Consider the following 18,927-nt stretch of genomic DNA (forward strand, 5'->3'; position numbering starts at 1 on the left):
CTCACACTGACTAATTTTAAACTGATGCAGTTTCTCCTTTAGCCAGTTTGAAATTCCCTTCTCTCTGTGTTCATTGTATGGAACCAGGTAAGGCACAGTTTCGCATATAATTCTCAGCCTTTGAGTCCTGCTGACATAGCCTTTGAGTTTGTTTATAAAAATGTATAAGCAAATACCGCCAGCACTCCTGTAGCCACTGGAAGTTCTGTTTTCCCCTTATTCGTAGCTTGCAGTGCAGGTGGTGAATGGCAGTAATTATTTTAACTAACGGTCGAGTGAACATTCAGGGGGACATACAGTGGCGATGTGGACTTTGGCTATCATTGAGTCTCAGAGTCTGACTTGATAGTGTTATGGCTTGTTGATTTTTCAGGCTACGGACCTGCCAGGTGCTTGCCCTTGAACAGTGCATGGATGTAGTTCAGATGTTTCAATGTTGACCCCTTGCCTATGAAAAGAGGAATAATTCCTCTCATTTAGGAATCTGTTAAGGGTTATTTTTCTCTCGTAAATGTTCCTCTTTTTTTAAATATAGTGTATGATCTACTTTTAAGATTGCTTTTAATCAGCACTTCTACACATAGTACTATGGTGAAATACCAGTGTGTATATTAACATTATAATTTAGGCGCTGGATCAAACATGTAGCTGGACTTCTCCTGAGGAAAAAAAAAAATTGACCTTACCAGTGTATGAAATTCAAACATTGTATAGGGACAAGGTAAAACCACAGGTAGGAATTGCTGAATAATTACCTTTAGACCAGCCTGAGCAGGAGGCTTCCCACGAGGGTGAGCTCATTTAATGGTTCCTAAAACTCAATCTCGTGGATGTCAGTGGTCATGCTTGATTATTTGCAGCAGTGTTTTATGAAAAAGCAATAGAAATGCATTGGGAGGCTACAGAGAGGGGACAATAGCAGGTTTTACTTTTGTAAATGAAATCCCTTCGGTGTGAGACAAGCATGTTTTCCGCTGCTCTGCCTCCACCAGCAGAAAGGGAGAGCATGTGGACGTTAGTGTGCAAGTGAGTGGCTGTGTGTACTGTTCACGTAGGCACCTCTAAATAATGCTGTGGACTAAAGCTTACGACCACAGAGACCTAAAATAAATAGAGAAAAGTAGATGTTCATTGGCTTTAGCAAGGAAACAGTTTTGCAAATATGGTTTAAAAGATTAATGCATTTCCCAGTTCTCTACCTAATATATATATATTATTGATTTCAGAAAGGAAGGGAGAGGGAGAGAGAGATAGAAACATCAATAATGAGAGAATCATTGATCAGCTGCCTCCTGCACATCCCCCACAGGGGATCGAGCCCGAAACCTGGGCATATGCCCCAATCAGGAATCGACCACAACCTCATGGTTCATAGGTCGATGCTCAACAACTGAGCCACACCAGCGGGGCATACCTCTACCTATTTTCAAGGAATTTTATAAAACACCAAGAACTTCGCCATATGTTTAGAAAATGCCTAAGTAAATGTAAATATTTTAAGTGACAAAAAATTGGTAGACTAACTGAAGGCTTAGTTTTGACATTAATGACAAAGTTGGTTTCTCCTCTCTTATCCCAATACTGAGGAACTTCTAAAACAAATTTAGGAGAAAATGAAAATGGGAAAAATCTTTATAATCTCAAATTTCAATTGCCTGGAGACAGATTACTTAAACCTGTTCATTTAAATGTGTTTTTTATCAGCCATCTGGTTGCAATGTTCACTTAGCTAACAGCTGGTTCTCCCTTGATTTAGGGGTTTTGGGTAAGATAAGGTGGGTAGTTCTCTACCTACCTATTTTCAAGGAATTTTATAAAATTGGCAGAAACTCAGGCCGTTTGCCCCTGGTTCCAGATCCATCTGAGACAAGTTAAATGAGCTGCTACTGTCAGCTCGGACCCACTGGACAGAACGTCACACCAAAATGCCCACACATGTAATTTGTCACATCTGGCAACCCAGAGCAGGGGGCGACCCACTGTGGAAATTGAATCATCTTTCACTTTCTCTGCTCAGGACTTGATGTGGAAAGGGATGAGTAAAGGGGGGGCTTTCTGGTCTCCAGCTGAGGAGGGTCAGAGGCTTTCTTCTCTGATGCTATCTACCTGCAAACCCTCCTAAATGTAAAGCCTCATTCCCAGCCCAGCACTGTTCCCTATAACACCCCACCGATGAGGTCAGTTCTGTCTGCATTGTGAAATCAAACATACACATAATTTCAGAATACTGATTGTCCCCTCAAACAGTGGCCACATTTTTAAGTAAGTGTTTTTAACAAGCATTGACTATATTTTTATAAATCTAATGCGTAATTATGGCTTACTCCTAACTTAAACTAGGCTCTCTCATTGCACTTTGGACAGATAGGTTTTTGGTTTGTGGATTAGCTTTTTTAGATATCTTTAAAGGTGAGGGTCCAGGTTATTTTTGGGTTTTGGTTTTTGTGTCTACATTTTATTTTTATTTTTTCAAATACCAGTAAGCTAGGTTTCCTCCCCAGTGGAGAGCAGATTTGTCCTGTGGACTCTGCCAGTTGTCTAAGACATTTAAGGTAGTAAACAGTGGAAAATCCAAAACCAGTCTGGGATCTGACAAAGCAAATGCTATTCTGCCTGACCTGAAGCCACTGGAACCACAAATGACCTTTGACCCTGACGATGTGGATAGAAGTGAAGTCATCTAGGGGAGCTGTTCGATTAGTTTGAACCCCAGTGTGTATGACCAGGAATTGCTGTGCCAGGCTAAAAAAACAAAACAACAAAAAAAATTACACTTGAATTAAAAGGTTTATTTTTTAAATGGTAGAGCATAATTCTCAACACTGGTCAGGCTCCAAGTGATTCTGTGATGAACCTGTTGGTTTGATGGTTTGAGACCATGAAGTCTAGAAATAGGCTATTTTTAAAAGTTAGAAGGCTTGCCATATTTTATTTAACTTGTCAGGCTGGTTTAATGTAACCACAGCAGAACTGTCCTTAGAATTCACCAGTGTTGCCAACACCTGCGAGTTTTGAGACGTTGCCCTTTATCATCCTCATGTTTTACTACTAATAAGTATAAAATCTTAATTTGAAGGAATGTCTGTTTTGCACAAAGAGAAGGGAACAGGACACAGATTAAGATGGTCAAGGTCCCTTCACCCCCAGGTGCTGTCAGGAGTAAGGAAGGAAGAAAATAGGAGAGCAAAGAGGTATGTCACAGCCTTTCAAACACACTTTGTTTCCCACCACTCTCCTCTCGGAACTCAGGTACCCCCCAGCCAAACTGCATGGAAACCCCGGTTCTCCCAGTACAGCCTGAGTGCCCAGCCTTGGTCATTTCCTCCATCTTGCAGAGCTATTTCTAGGGGTATACATCTTATCCTCCAAACAGTTCACAGATTCTTTGAGGGTATGTGTTCATTATCAGCCCTCCCACAGTGCCAGGCCCAGTGCCTTTGACATAGCAGGTAGTCAAGGAAGTTGTTGAATGAATGAAGCAGTAAGTTAAGTAATGAGTGATTGTGTCATTTTTATACAGCTTTCTGTCTGTGCCCTATCTGTGTCTGACTTGACCACTACATCATCGTCAAGTTCCATTGTCACCTACAATTATGAATTAAAAGCAAAAATTAAATCCTCAGATTTGGTGTGTTTTTTTAAAGTAAAGGTCCCTTAACTGTCTTCCAGTTGACGATGCCAAGCTTCTTCCTTATATGTGGGCCTCATTAGAGTTTTTAAAACTATCTCCTTATCTTTTTCCTTTTAAACTTTCTGTTTTGACATCATTTTAGATTCACATGCAGTTGTAAGAAGTAATACAGAGACATCCTGTGTACCCTTCACCCAGTTTTTTCCAATGGTAACAGTTCATAAGTATAGTATAATATCACAACCAGGAAATTGACATTGATTTCTACCTGTGTGTGAGTGTGTGTGTGTGTGTGTACATTAATGATACAGATTCTTTCAAAGCCAATAATCATCATAGCTTCAAAAAACTTTGCCTTTAAAATAGTTATCTCTCATTTAAGTAAGTCATTTCAAAAGCATTTTTCTTATTTATGTTTTCTGTATTTGGGGTATTCAGTGTGCCTGCCTGCTGTCAACGTCATAAGGTGTACTTATGAGCACACTTACTCTGCAAGTGAACTAGTAGCATTGTGGTTGAAATTGTACTGCCTTTTCCCACCTCCCCTCCCCCACCACTTTGAGTAAACAGGTACACACACACACACACACACACACACACTGATTTTCTGCTGCTTGCCTTTTTTTATGCCTGAGTACCTTGCTGACAAGTGCTAATAACAAAATACCAGAGAGAGTCCAGTTGAAGTTAGCATACATTAAACATTCTGAACTTGTCCTTTTGCTCATAGATTGTGCATAATTAATAATTAAACAGTTTCAGTTGTAATGGGTTGACCTTCCTGAACTGTTCATTATTCACAAGGCAAAGGCATCACTCAAACTTTTTTCCCATTGTCCTTCGCTGCTCTCTGCATGCCGCCTGCTTGTGTTCCTGTTGTTTAGCAAAAGGGGCTGACCAGGTAGTTACTGAGGCCTCAGAGACTTGGAGCCGGTTCTCTTGATGGCCAGGATTGCTTACTGAAGTGGTTCATAACAGCTGTTTGTATGTTACAGTTGCCGCTCCATGTCAAGATCCAGCTCGTGTCCCTTTAGCAGGACTCTGCAGTTGATTTGGGACTGGAGCTCAGGTTAAGGCTTTTGGTTAAGGTCGTGTTCGCTATTTTGCTCCATACCTCCATGTTTAGATGCTAAATGAATAGCATCCCCAAAAAGGCCCTTAAGGTGAAGTGTGGCACCCAGGGTCTTAAAATGAGTCACTTTTATTAACAATTTGGAGTCCGTTTCAGCCAGTCCTGAGAGTTATTAGTGTAACTGCTTCTCCAATTTGTGTTTATATTTTTGAAATATGTCCTTCATCTGGCCTGAACCCATATTTCACAGCGAGCAGTTCTGATAAGGAGCAGCCACCAGCTTACTAGCTCCTCCCAGCCCGTGGCACGGTTCTCGGTCTCCCCCAGCCCTGGGTGCTTTCCCTCCCTGGGAGCCTCTGTGAGGCTGCAGCCGCTTTCCCATGAGCCTCCCTGCCTCCTTCAGACAGATGTGAATTGCATAATGAAAGGGGCGGCTTCTTGGAGGTGTTTACCTCCTGATCTAAACCAACTTCTAATTTTACTTGCTTAAAAATGAGAAAAGTATCCTTTACAATCCTCCAGCGGTGTGCACGCTGTCAGCTCTTTATTTTCTTCCTTCGGGAGTGTTAACAGCTCGCATGCTTCTGTGGCGTGGGGGGCCCTCAGAGGACCTCTCTGCCCTGTGTTTCTGCCCTGACCACCATCACCTCATGTGTCTGTCTTCTGTATCTCAGAAAATTCTCCTTTGAGGTATGCAAGAGACATGGATTTTAAAATGAAAATAAATATCTGGCATTATGCATGTGGGATTAGAATCCCCCCTGTATGTTTGATGAGTGATTCTTTCCAGGCACCAGTGAGATGAGACTCCACCCTCGGTGGGTCTGCAAAGTCTACGTGGGCTGGCATTTTCACAAGTAAAATAAATTATTCATGGTACCACCCAGTGTTCCTTAGTTTTATGTTATGAGGAACTTAACAGGCTACAATATCAGGTCTTAAATAAAATTAACTATCCATGCAAAGATGTCACATCTCCTCATTTTGTTCCTCATCCATGTTAAAATGACATCTTCATCAAGTTGCTTAGTTTATAAATCATTAATTTACTCTTGGTATCATACTTTGAAATGAGGCCCACATTAGCATCATGTTTTATACCAAGATCTTTTTAGAAAACCAGCCCAGAATTTTAACCATCTTGGTAAATGTTCAGCCACATTAAGACAGTGGGCTTTTATTTTCCTAAATACTGCATTTTAAAGCAGCTGTTACTCAGACACTTCCAGTACCACAGCCTCCAAAAATATTTCTGGAACGAATGACTTAGAGAACTAACAACCTGATCAGAGTCCATAATTTTTGTACCTCAGACTTTGAACTAATAGTTCTTGAGACAGTAAAATGTCATTTCTTAAACTGGGCCTTGTAGAACCTTGCAGGCTTGGTGATATATATGGCTTTCCTAAAACAGGCTGGGCTGAAATTGATATCATGGTTTATTTTTGCTCTTCAAACCGATGGGACTTCTGTGACCATTTTATAGTACCTTTATCGAAGACTTGTCATCTCACTGCGTGCCTTGTTTCTTTTGAGCAGACGATTTCATCAGCCCCCCATTTTTCATGTCCTCTCTGTGTAATGCCGGCATGTAATCCTTTGAACTTGGCAAGATTTTATTTCACTCCCATTTTCCTTTGTTTTCCTTTCCTCTTGGAAGCCTTTCTCTACTGATGAGAATTTTAAGTTTACAATGACTAGCCTTCCCCTCCTCTGGGTGAATAGAGCACATTCAAAGAGGACAGACAGGCAAAAGCTAAGAAACATTTTGTTCACATTCCTTTTCCTTTAACCTCTTTGGGATTTTTTATTTTTGATTTTTGGCTGCTTTGACCCCCCCTCGGTTCCTTTTGATTCAATTGTATTTTCCAGTAGTTTCCAATTGTTTGAATTGGAAACAAAGCCTTAATAAGAGTTCTAGTTAATTTTCTGTCTTGTAATTACCAATCTCATTTTTCTGATAATTGGCCACAGCAATTATATGTATATTTACTAATCACATAGGGGGCTGTGTGATTGTATCTATCTGCCACCATTGATAATGACACACATATTGCAGAGGTGCTTTTATCATCTTCTTTTTTCCACTACATCAAAGCCATTTCCTCTCGTTCTCAGTAATGAATACATGCATGCATTTGACACAGTTGTGTGCTAGAGAAATTGTTTGGCTCCCACCAAATGCTGCATGCTCTGAGTTTCTTGCCTGCAGCGCTAGAAGGTTGTATGTAATGATATATTGCTCATCCAAATGGCCAAAGCACTCCAAAGCACAGTGAGATTAAAATAAGTCATTCCTTTGTTAATTTAAATAGGTGCATGTATCATACTTTGCAGGGCACTTTGTGTAGGGATGTCAGGGAGGAAAGAAAGCCGCCGAAAGGTATTTTTAATAGCAAATGAGAATAGATGAGAATGGAGTCATTTGCAGCTGCCTACTTTATGTGGTTCTCTTGTTCCAACTGTAGGTCTAATGAGATGACTGTTAAAGTACTCTGCAGTGTAATTTCATTACATCCTGAGCCGTTACACTATAAACACAGTGGCGCTCTCTGTCATTCTTGGAAAAACTCCTAAATTCTTAAAGCCTTCCTTTGCGAGTGGTAATGGGGTTTGCTCCCTGTGTTAAGAGCGGTGGTTGTCACGCATTTGTTGCTGTGTAGTTATCTGCTCCTTAGAGTGGCACCACCGTGGTCCACCCCAGTTCAGTGTGGTGGTCAAGGTGGGAATTTTTCTTTATGTCTTTAATTCACTGGCTTTCTCATCTGATGCGTCGGCCTAGGATGGCAAATAGGCTGAAATTATTTTTCAGGAAAGCTTCTCCTATAAAAGCCTTCCTAGTGAAGTTTAAAAAAAAAATCTGGCCCAAATGATTGTGTTAGGGGCAAGCAGTTAAGAGCAGTTGAATATACAAATGAATGTAAATGAAAAGGAAAGTGTAAATAAGTAGCAAATCCAGTAAAAGAAACAAAGGTCAACACAAGAATAATTTCACAGCTCTTTGTTAATTACAAGACCATTTGTGTTACTTAAATAATCATTAATTTCTCATTTACACTTCCGTACCTTCTTGCCTACCCTGTGGCTATCATTGTCCTTTTTTCACCTCCCCTCCCTCTTTGTGCTCCTGTTTCTCACCGTTTTAAATGTGTGTGGCTTTAAATTTGGCATTTTACATAAGCAAGTGAACGGGGGTAGGGCAGGCTTTTTAATTGGATGAGGCCTTGTTTTCCTTTCCACGGGTGGGGAATCCTTGTTATATACTCATCTTTATACTGTTCCTTTGGTGGGGGAGGAAGGGTATAAAGAAAGGAAAGAAATTAATGTGACTTTTGGTGACTTGTTTTTCCTCCATCCCAGGATTCGCCCGTCCTTCCGGTTGGAGAGTTCTCCGAGCCATTTGTACATTTCATCACTCAGTGGTGAGCCTGTTTGCAAACATGCCATGCCCTCAATGTAAATGATACATGCCATTAACTCGGAGGCTCCGTGAGACCTTATGGCTCTCCCTGCTTCTTTTTAGAGATGGGAGGGACTTCAGGGCCTTGGGCAGATGGGGCGGCAAAGCTGAAGAAATTGTTTAAATTATGTAAACGTTATTTACACAAAGGGTTGTAAATGTATTTCAGAGGCTTTTTCTGTTTTAACAAACTGCTGAGATTCAGGCTACTTCTTTGAGCCCAGATACTATTGCTATCCACTTTTATTTTTTTTTAGAAATACACAGTTTTATAGCCCCTATTGAGTAGACATATGAAGCTTATTTTTATTAATGTAACCTCAAGTTACCCATAAAACTGTCTGTCACTTAGTGGAAGCAGCATAGTTTATGAATTCATTGGATTTCCAGTAAATAACCTTTATCTTTGGTTATATTTTAAACACAATACTGGTGCCCGTTTCAATGAATTTTGATGCTTGAAAGACTGAAAACATGGTTCTGTCAGGTCCACTTTCAGCGTCAAGGAACTAAGAAGAACTACAGAATGTCGATCCAAGGGGCCTCGGAGTCTCCAGGCAGCCCCTTGCCCACCCTGTCATTTTACACCCGAGGAAACAGGCATTTTTCAGCTTCTGCCTTTTCCTCCCAGGAGAATGTTTTCCTTTATTAGCCCCTCACATCATCCACCTCTCCCCGACCCGTTCGGCAGCACTTACGTGGCCTTGGAAGACCCAGTTGTCCACTGCCTCCTGGTGCCCTCTTCCTGCCCCCAGCATGGAGAGGAGGAAATTGGGAGCAGAGGAACGACCACCCCAAAACAGGAGACAGAGCCAGCTAGAGCCTGGTCTGGACATGCTGGAGCTCCTTCACAACTACCCTCACTTCTCCCCTTCACCCCGCTCCTTACTCCATCCGCCCTGCCGAGTGGGGTCCACCGGTGGACAATGAGTCCTCCACTCCTGCGGTGCCTCGGAACGTGCGATCGGGAGGCCTCGCTAAACTGAAATGGTTGCACTGTCCCCATCCCCTCCCCCCATGATCCATCTGGTGATTACGCTAAAGTGAAACCAAGAAATATTCCTTAATATAAATGTCAAGCTTTATCACCTTTTTGACTAAGTGTAATATGTTACCTCTTAATAAAAATGTCTCATACAGTTTATATTTCACAGAAAAAAAATGTAGAGAAGAGATTCCCCCTCCCCTTATTTTTACAATTTTATTAACACTGTTTCTATTTATTTTAAATACTTACATAATAATCCGTCGCTTTTGAAAACTGTTTTCACTCTGCAAACAGTTTTTTCCAAAGCATGCCATGTTGAAAAAAGGATACATGTTGGTTAATATTAGAGCCATTATTCAGAAATATTTTTAGTCTTTCTTAATTTCCTTCTCATGGAATTCCTAGAAACACTCAGAAGCACATATGGGAATGCCCCATTTTGAAATGCAGAAATTGGAAAACAACCCGTGCGATTCCTAAACAGCCTGGAGCGCCTGGTTTGGGCATCCCTGTCTCCGGAAACGTTGGGTTTCCTTGGATTTGTGACGGGATGACCATGCTTATCTCTAGCTCACTGTGTGGGCTCAGACCAACCTGGGGGTGGGGCCAGCTCTGCAGACAGGGAAAAAAGCAGATACTATGTTTGCCTTCCCTTCCATCCCAAAAATTAATCAGCTGTTATATAAAAGTTTTATGGAGACAGAGGGAGGGATAACCTGTGCTGAAATCTCCACAGACGTCATGCTGAAACTGAAATGATAATGGGCAATAGCCTTGTTTTCCCAGGAGATACAGCTACTTTGGAATGTCAGATTAGGGCTGTTCCCAACTCCACCGCGAGACAGCTTGAATTACTTGCTAATGGATGCAGTATTTGAGAGGTGCATATGGTTATTTATAGGGAAGGCAAATGTCCTTGATGCCATTAATGGCTCATAACTATGGTTCTTGTTTACCAAATGATCATTAAATCTCTCTACTTAAAAAAAATACTGTCAGCAATTGCAGAGATTGTATGAAGGTTAGAGGTTGCCTTACATAAAGAAAAACCATCTGTGTGATTTTCCAGTAGAAGCAGCAATCTGTCTTCATGACTTCAGCCCACAGACACTCTGAGTTTTGTATAAATACAGTTGTCTCGTGCAGGTGCTCTATCATGTAGCTGAGGACACACTACAGCTACTAATTGTACCTACTGCACTAAGACAAGAAATATCTTACATGAGGAATGTGATTCTGTAAGCAGCTTAATCAAACTTAACTTTTTCCACAGCTGTTTAATGAATTGGCAACTTGATTGTAGCCAAAATAAATGAAAGTTGAGATAATGTAATATTAACCCATTTATAATTTTGTAGCATTATCTAGATTCCTGACCTCTTTTATTTTTTATTTGGAGTAACAATGATGACATGAGATATTTTCTCATTTGAGCTGATAGTCATGTTTCTTTTATTATCTTATCCCAATTACCAAAAAGTATATTGTTCCCTAAATTTAAGTTTGAAATAAATTGACAACTGAATCAGGAAGAAAATATTGCTGCTTTTTTTCACATTAGCTTCAAAAGTAGAATTAAGATAAATTTAAATTCATTCTTTACCTGTTTTGCAAGAGTAATTTTAAAAATTTGTGTGTGTATGTGTGTGTGTTTCTGATTCTTGAGAACCCCCAAAGTCTGATTAATGAAAGGCCAAAGTAAAGGAAAAGGAATACACAGGCATTGCTCGGAGATATTGCAGGTTCCGTTCCAAACCACCGTAATGAAGCAAATATCACAATAAAGCAAGTCGTAATCTTTTTGCTACTGGAGGGTCTTGCCTTCAATTTATAAAAAATGCAACATCTGCCCTGACCGGTTTGGCTCAATGGATAGAGCGTCGGCCTGCGGACTGAAAGGTCCCAGGTTTGATTCCAGTCAAGGGCATGTACCTTGGTTGCGGGCACATCCCCAGTGGGGGGTGTGCAGGAGGCATCTGATCGATGTTTCTCTCATTGATGTTTCTGACTATCTCTCTCCCTTCCTCTCTGTAAAAAATCTATAAAATATATTTTTTTAAAAATGCAACATCTATGAAAGCACATTCAACGAGATGTGCCTGTACCTTGGCCAAGAATTGAACATGATAACACCCCAGATCCAGGGGAAATAGTCAGTAGTGGGAATTATAGCACAAATTTACAAGTGATAGAAATAATAGGCGTTTTGTTTTTCTTCTTACAGCATGCGAAAACAGCCAAAAGAAAGGCCAGCGCCTGAGGAATTGATGGTACGTAAATTCCTTCACTTACATTAGACTTCTCCATTTACATAACTGCTTAACACTCTGTTCAAAGGACCAGAGTGGAATTTGAAATATTCACAGGCTCTGGAGGGGCAACCGTTTATACTTAATTAGAGTAGGTGTGTATGAAGCTCCGGTCCTCAGATCCTCAGCTAGTGGTTTTTACTTTTTAAAAGCCCACCACCATTTTGAAACCCCGTGCGGAGCTCTTTTCCTTTGCCTTCCACTCAAGGGTCATAAATTAATCTAGGCTCCGCCTCATCCTCATTTGCTATGCCAGCCTCTCAGAACTCAAAGGATTGGTCACAGAGAAGACAGCGTGTTGAGTTTTTAGTGCAACCCGACAGGAAATTTTGAATGTGGCCTAGAGTCCCTTGGATTGATGTAGAATGAAATGAGATTGGCTGCAAAAGATCAAGTTAATGTGAACCTTTGGTCTTTCCTCAGAAAGACCACCCCAAGGCTGCTGGTGCTGTGTTCTCAGCTCCCAGACCGCTTTCTTTGATGGCAAATGACAGTTTTTAGTCAAGCAGGGAGAGGAACAGAGACGCTCCCCAACAATTCCCAAATGGTCATTTATTTAGTGCAGATTGTTGAGTTGACAGTGCACAAGCTGTTTAAGTAACGTTAGAATTGAGCATTAGTAAGTAATAATTATAGTCTCTTTCTAATGCTTTGCGTACCATTCCCCGTCTTCAGATTGTTGCTGTCAGAGCAAATTTTCTTTCGCCACTTTCAACAATATGCAGTTTATAGATACTGGGACAGAGGTTTCAATCCTGTGTATTTCGTCCTAATAAACACTCTAAGCGCAAAAACTCCTGTGTAATACAGGTTTCATCCCCAAACAAAATAACTGTCCTGTCCCCTTTGCATCGTGACTGCTTTCCAGGGAGGTAGCTTTCTCCTTCCTGTTACCCCTGAAGCAACATTTCATTTCTCAGGGTAGTTTCAAGTTAAAGAAAGTTCACCCCTAAAACCTCTATGATTTGTAGCTATGCAGGTTTCATGTCTAGAATAAACTGGTCTTGGGGTGGGGTGTCTCTTTGATGGTTGGGAAACTCTTGCAGTTAGTCACATTTAAGAAAACTTGGAGCAGGTTCTAGATACGGAGCCCATTTACCTTGTTCATTATTATGCTATAGCTGGATAGCATAGGGTGGCCAATAGGGTTTCATAAAACAGGTATGTTTGTAAATGCATGTTTCAGTGCTACAGTGAGTTGGCCACTTATAAATAAAACATCTGCAGCCCTGCTGGGGGCCAGCCCCAGTGGGTCCAGGGGTTCCCAAAGGTGTGGACGGAGTCGGGGAAGAATGTTTCTCTTTAGTCTCCGTGGATCTTCCCTGTGCCTGGCTGAGGCCACAGAAAGAGATCCCAAGGCAAGCTGAGCCTTTATTTTATAGTGAGAGGTAAACAAGGTAGTGGTTGCCAAAGTTACACTGTTCTTGTGAGTTTCACTTGTTTTTGTTCTTGTGAGTTTCACTTATTTACACCATGGTTATACTTCCTGCACTTCCTCAGCCCATTAGCTTCCCAGATAAGATCTAGGGAGTGTTACAAGGTCAAGCCTAATTATGCTAAGAGGACTGTGCCCTCTAAGCTGGGAGTGTTTGTGACTTTGCCCACAGGTCAGTCCAAGGCTTAACCCTATATCGGCTCCCCACACAGCCCTAGCTGGTTTGGCTCACTGGATGGAGCACTGGCCTGGGGACTCAAGGGTCCCAGGTTTGATTCTGGTCAAGGGCATGTACCTTGGTTGCGGGCACATCCCCAGTAGGGGGTGTGCAGGAGGCAGCTGATTGATGTTTCTCTCTCATCAATGTTTCTAACTATCCCTCTCCCTTCCTCTCTGTAAAAAATCAATAAAATATATATATTTTTAAAAATTGCTTAAAAAAAGAAAACATCTGCAGATGGTACATAGGGACATATGTGTTGGTAAGGAACACCATTCCAGGGTGTCATGTCATAAAGATAAGGTAAGGGTGGGTATGTTCAGTGTGTGTGTGTGTGTGTGTGTGTGTGTGTGTGTGTAGACACAAGAGATACATATTTCAATATATCTCTTTACAACTATACATCCTGGTATGTGCTGTCCCACATTTCTAATTAATAAACATCAATAAATCAGTAAAACACAAAGAAAAATTTAGTCACAGGAAGCACTATCCTATACTTAATTTAACATTATTTCTAGTGCTGCTCACAGTTTGATTTAAATGAATGGATTCCCTCGGGTATAGCAATAGTGAAGCTCCCCTGGCTTAGAAAGGGCTCAGTGAGGAGGCAGAAAATGAGTGTGTGTCAGGCTCCTGTGGTCCAGGGGATTGGGCCCTGCCTGCCTTTGGCCAAAATGTTGGGCTCATAGGTGATGGGAAAGAAAGTGGATGTTTCCTGGAACCTGAGTCACATCCTGGGGACCCAATCTTAAAGAACCAGTTTCTTTATTCCTTCTAGCATATTAATGGCTTTAATTTTTCCTTTTCTCTCTCTGCCTGCAACCTATTTGATGGTGCTCCCATCTGGAGCTGAGTGCCTCCTCTGGAATGCATGAACTGTAGAGCCCATTTGTCACTGTAGTTGGGGGCCTGCCTTTCACAAAAAGAGCAGTTTATTTCCCAAGCGCAGTCACTCCAGGCAGCAGGATGCCAACGTGGTCTGCACAGCTTGGGCCACATCAGCTGTGAGGCCTGCAGGATTGTCAAGGTTTCCCTATGGGCCTGCATTTTCCAAATCAAAGGAAGAAAACCAGATGGTTTGGGTGAAAACACTGAGAGCTACAGATTCAACATCAGGGAGCTTCTAAATGACCTCTGGGGTGGCCCTGGCCACCCGTGGATGCAGCAAGTCCCAGCCTAAGTAAAGCTGACTGCAGGGAGGTGTGGGCCTGTGCATCGTGGGTACTTGAGCAGTTTGGGTCACTTATTGGGTGGGGATCACCTTATATCCAGAATACCCAAGAAGTAAAGTCATCATCTTTGCAATTTAAAAAAAAAGTTTTATTGATTGATTAATGGATTTTTTTTTTTTTTAGAGAGGGACTAGGTGGGGGAAGAGAGAGGGGGGAAACATCAACTTGCTGTTCCACCCATCCATGCATTCATTGGTTGATTCTTATATGTGCCCTGATGAAGGATCAAACCCACAACCTTAGTGTATCAGGATGATGCTCTAACCAACTGAGCTAGCCAACCAGGGTATCTTTGCAATTTTTGACCATGTCAGTCTTAAAGATGAAGTGTACAACTCAAGTTTAGACTCTTGAGGCTATTAAAATGTCATTGTTAGAACTAATTTAGTTGTTTAGCTGTTTAATTCTTTCTACACTGTGTGGTCATTCCAAAGATAGTTTTTATGTTCTAATGGAAATACTTGAACACTGGACCAAGAAATTTCCTCAACATTTTGGGTAGGCCAGGGTCCATGTGAACTGGTGCACTTTTCTGGCAGTAGCCATAGCTACATAAAGAATTTACTGAAAAGTTCCACATTAGGATCCACATCATCTGGAGAGCTCTCAGGACCAGTAAAACAATTGAATTCAGCAGATATGTATAGACCCTTACATGCAAAGTCCTATGCCAGGCTCAGCAGAAGATACCAAGAGTAAGCCACATGCATACAGTCTTGCAGGAGATGCAGAAATATACAAATGACTAGAATAAAGTAACTGCCAGAAAGGACTCAGTGCTGTGGGGATCCATCTTGGGATGTGGGGAAAAGCTACATGGAGAAGGTAGCATTTGAAAGGGCCTTTGGAGGATGGATTAAACTTTAATAGAGAGTTTCAAGGGGACATTCCAGGCAAAGCATGCATGTGTAGAGGCCCCAGACCTTTTCAGTGCAATGCAAAACCTCTGCTGCCTGCTAGATCAGAAATCCCTTTGCCATTGGCCTCGTGGAGTCCCACACCCACAAACGTGGAGCTCAGATAGGCCACATATTCACCCCCAGCTGTGCAGTCTGCTCAGAAATGCCATTTCTTACAGAAGGAACCCTAGTGTCCAGGCCTGAAACTGACACAGAAGCAGCGCACCCACCCACACATGCCTTTTTCCCTGAGTGAGTGCTCTTTTTAAAATATATATATATATATATATATATATATATATATATTATTGATTTTTTACAGAGAGGAAGAGAGAGGGATAGAGAGTTAGAAACATTGATGAGAGAGAAACATCGATCAGCTGCCTCCTGCACACCCCCTACTGGGGATGTGCCCGCAATCAAGGTACATACCCTTGACTGGAATCGAACCCGGGACCCCTCAGTCCGTAGGCCAGTGCTCTATCCACTGAGCCACACCGGTCAGGGCTGAGTGAGTGCTCTTGAGTGGACTCCCATTCGATATGGGAACTCACCTTTAGACCCAACAAAGGAAAGCAGCCGCGGGCAGCCAAGAACATCGAGCACGCCGACCACCAGACAGGACCCCACACGCCCTCCTTCTGCTCCCGGGAAGCCGATGCCAGCATGAAGGAGCACACGTTTAAATCACCCTGAAGTGTGTCGCAGGAAAGACCTCTGTCTGTGCTGCCCCAGCTCTGTGACCTGGTCCTGCAGACTTAGAGAAAAGTTCCCAGGCTGCAGCAACTCTGGAGGTGCAGACAGAATGTTCCGCAGGCCTCAGACAAGCAAGCAGGGATGTCACGGCTCATGTAAAGGAAATAACAGAAAATAGCTTCTGCTGGTCAAAAAGAATTGGTGAGGCTGCAACAAGAAAGGGGAGGACAATGATGCAGATTGTCCCAGAATGTCAGTAATCAGACTGAGAAAGCAAAAAATTAAAAATCAGACCCTCAAACTCAGGGACAGAGACAGCCTAGATGGGAACACTGAGATGGAGAGGTCCGAGTCTGGTTTGCTATTCAAAGTATATGTTTAAATATTTTTTAATGAAAGGGATTTGATGAGAAACATTATGCTATAGGCAAGAGAACCCCTTCTGCAGAATTAACCTTCCTTTAGGGTCAGGCTGTGACTTAGCAGGGAAGGCCTCCACACTTCGCTTCCTTTAGCGACTCCTAGTCCCCTCCCCACTGAGTGTCTTCATCTGCAAAATGAAGGGGAGGACTAGATCAGCAGTCCCTGACCTCGGGTCTGGGACTTCAGGAAGTCTGTGAGAGCCCCTGAAATGACCTCTCAAATCAGGCATGCATGTGGGGATTTGCTGCCTTTTTTTTTTCTTTTCTGAAAAGGGTTTCATGGTTGTCATCAGTTTTTCAAAGGGGACCATGACCCTGAATGATTGTTAAACTCCCTCACTACCTTCCCATTCTATTAGTTAGAGCTTTGTGGCCAGGACCAGAACAGCAACTCTGAAGAGAGGCATTCACTGGGAGAGTAGTTGCTTGGTGTGGGGGAGGGAAGGAAAGATCTTCTCTGTGGGACTGGGCAGGGCCTCCCACCAGCTGTCGGGAGGTCCTTTCCCCTCTCAGTCCATCCTGACTATGGGCCTTGGCTTAGCAGGGAGGGTGTGGGCCATGGGCCTCTGCAGTTACAGTTTGTGTGCAGAGTCCTATAGATCCTTCTATGCATTTAAAGTATTTCCAGAAGCTTTCCGTGTCTAAGCTCTATTTAATGGAATCTATGCATAGTAAGTAATCAGGTCAGAAGCAGCAGCACCCGGTTTGAGATCAATCGCTGGCTAATACTTTATCTAGGCCACTTTATTATCTCATGCTGATCCGATTCCCATTCTCCTCCGCCTTTGTAGCATGCACTTCGGCTGTGGTAAGAGTACGTATCACATACATATTAAAAACATATACCCATTCTATCTGTATGTAAATGCGTGAGGCACAGCTGGATATTGCAGAGGAGTTTGATTTACTAATAGTTATTATCTGTTCTAGCTGTTCAGTGGCAGAGAGAATTTCAGAGAAACAAGCTGGTGCAGAAATTGTCTTTATGCTATTACTATACTGCTTTAGTAATTGTTTAAAAACACGGCTTTTCTCCTTAGGTTCCAATAATGCCTGTTTTTTTGTGCATTTCCATGTACATTCCGGAGCAGGGTGTCCTCGTTTAGCATTTCCTCAAGTTTGGTTTTCAGGCTCCTAAGAAGAAACATAGAGAGCAGTTTGCAATTGAAATTTGACATTTTGCTTAGAAAGCAAGTAAATAGTGTGACTTCAAGTACATGACGCAGGTGTGGGTCTTAGGAAAGAGGTGTCAGTTATAATCAAAATAGTGCTTTCAGATATTTTCCTTCTAAACCCCAGCAGCTGCAAATGTGAAGGCATCTCATTTCTCAGAGAAGGCTTCATGTGTAAGAGGTGGTATTGTTTGGGGCGAATAAACACCAAACTGCTCCAGAAAAATCTGTTTAAACATTTAATTACTTGCAAAGAGATGTTAACTTGCTTAACTCCTCTAAATTAAATTGTCACTGGTAGCTTTTCTGCTTATCCAAACCTGATTGTAATTACATTTTCAGATAGTTTGATTGGTTGTTCTCTCAGTTAATCAAAGTATGTGATAAATTAGGCATCTATGTGGTCTCTCTTAAAATTTGGAGAAATCAGCCCTGGCCAATGTGCTCAGTGGTTAGAGTGTCGGCCCACACACCAAAGGGTCTCAGGTTCGATTCCTGGTCAAGGGCACATACCTGGGTTGCAGGTTATATCCCCAGCCCTCCCCCCGCCCCCCCCCCCAATCTGGGCACGTGCAGGAGGCAACCAATCTATGTCTCTCACATCAATGTTTCCCTCTCTCTCTCTCTCTCTCTCTCTCTCTCTCTCTCTCTCTCTCTCTCTCTCTTTCTCATCCTTCCTTCCTCCCTTCCACTCTCTCTGAAGATCAATGAAAAAAAAATATCCTTGGGTGAGGATTAACCAAAAAAGTTTTGTTTTTTTTTAGAAATCACATTAGATTTTGTCTCCACTCAAATTCCAGTGTGACTTTTGGGTTTATACTCAAATGGCTTTGTTCACCATCATTCTACCTAGACCTTTTGACCACCATGAAAGACAAAATGCACCGGACAATTAAGGAAATTATTTTATTCAGTTTGCAGTAGGAAGAACGTTAATTAATAAGGAATGTCTCAAATAAAAGGGAGGGAGCCAAGGTTATGGATGCAGGTAAACAAGGTAAACAAGGAAGTTATCAGCCAGTCCCATGGAAGTCATGAGGAAGGATGGGAAAGGGTCTCATCTCTGTGATAAGGGGTGGTCCTCTGTGGTTAAGGAAAGAGTAGGGCGGTTTCTCACCTGTCACTGCTTTCTGGGAGCACAAGGGCTCAGGTAAAATTCACCACCTTCTTCTAAATGGAGCAAGGATGGGTTTCGGTTTATTTTGATCCAGGGCCTACGTGTGTCCTAAGCAAATGTGAAGACAGGCCCATTTCTCCAGCTCCCTGGCATAGTGCTCAAAGGATCACTGTGCTTGCAGTCTAAGCTTTTTAAGACACTAATGATGGTTTAATAAGCAGTTTTGAACTTGGTTGTAGTTGATTACATTTCAACTACAACATGCTATTGT

General features: G+C 42.1%; 1 protein-coding gene across 13 annotated transcripts in view; it reads left to right on the forward strand.

Annotated features, from left to right (window-relative positions):
• MAP2K5 (mitogen-activated protein kinase kinase 5) overlaps positions 1–18,927 on the forward strand; it is a 266,429-nt gene that overhangs the window by 216,523 nt on the left and 30,979 nt on the right. For 7 of the 13 annotated variants that reach the window (XM_036305700.1, XM_036305707.1, XM_036305692.1 and 4 more), the window contains 2 exons: positions 8,064–8,125; positions 11,376–11,421. In XM_036305700.1, coding sequence (XP_036161593.1) covers positions 8,064–8,125; positions 11,376–11,421 — 108 coding nt within the window. Of the gene's footprint in view, positions 1–3,076; positions 3,192–8,063; positions 8,126–11,375; positions 11,422–18,927 lie in introns of those variants that run through there. The other 6 variants (XM_036305713.1, XM_036305725.1, XM_036305743.1 and 3 more) reach the window with 3 other exon arrangements.

This window comes from Myotis myotis, unplaced genomic scaffold (assembly GCF_014108235.1).
Source record: "Myotis myotis isolate mMyoMyo1 unplaced genomic scaffold, mMyoMyo1.p scaffold_m19_p_1, whole genome shotgun sequence".
NCBI classification, from domain to species: domain Eukaryota; kingdom Metazoa; phylum Chordata; class Mammalia; order Chiroptera; family Vespertilionidae; genus Myotis; species Myotis myotis.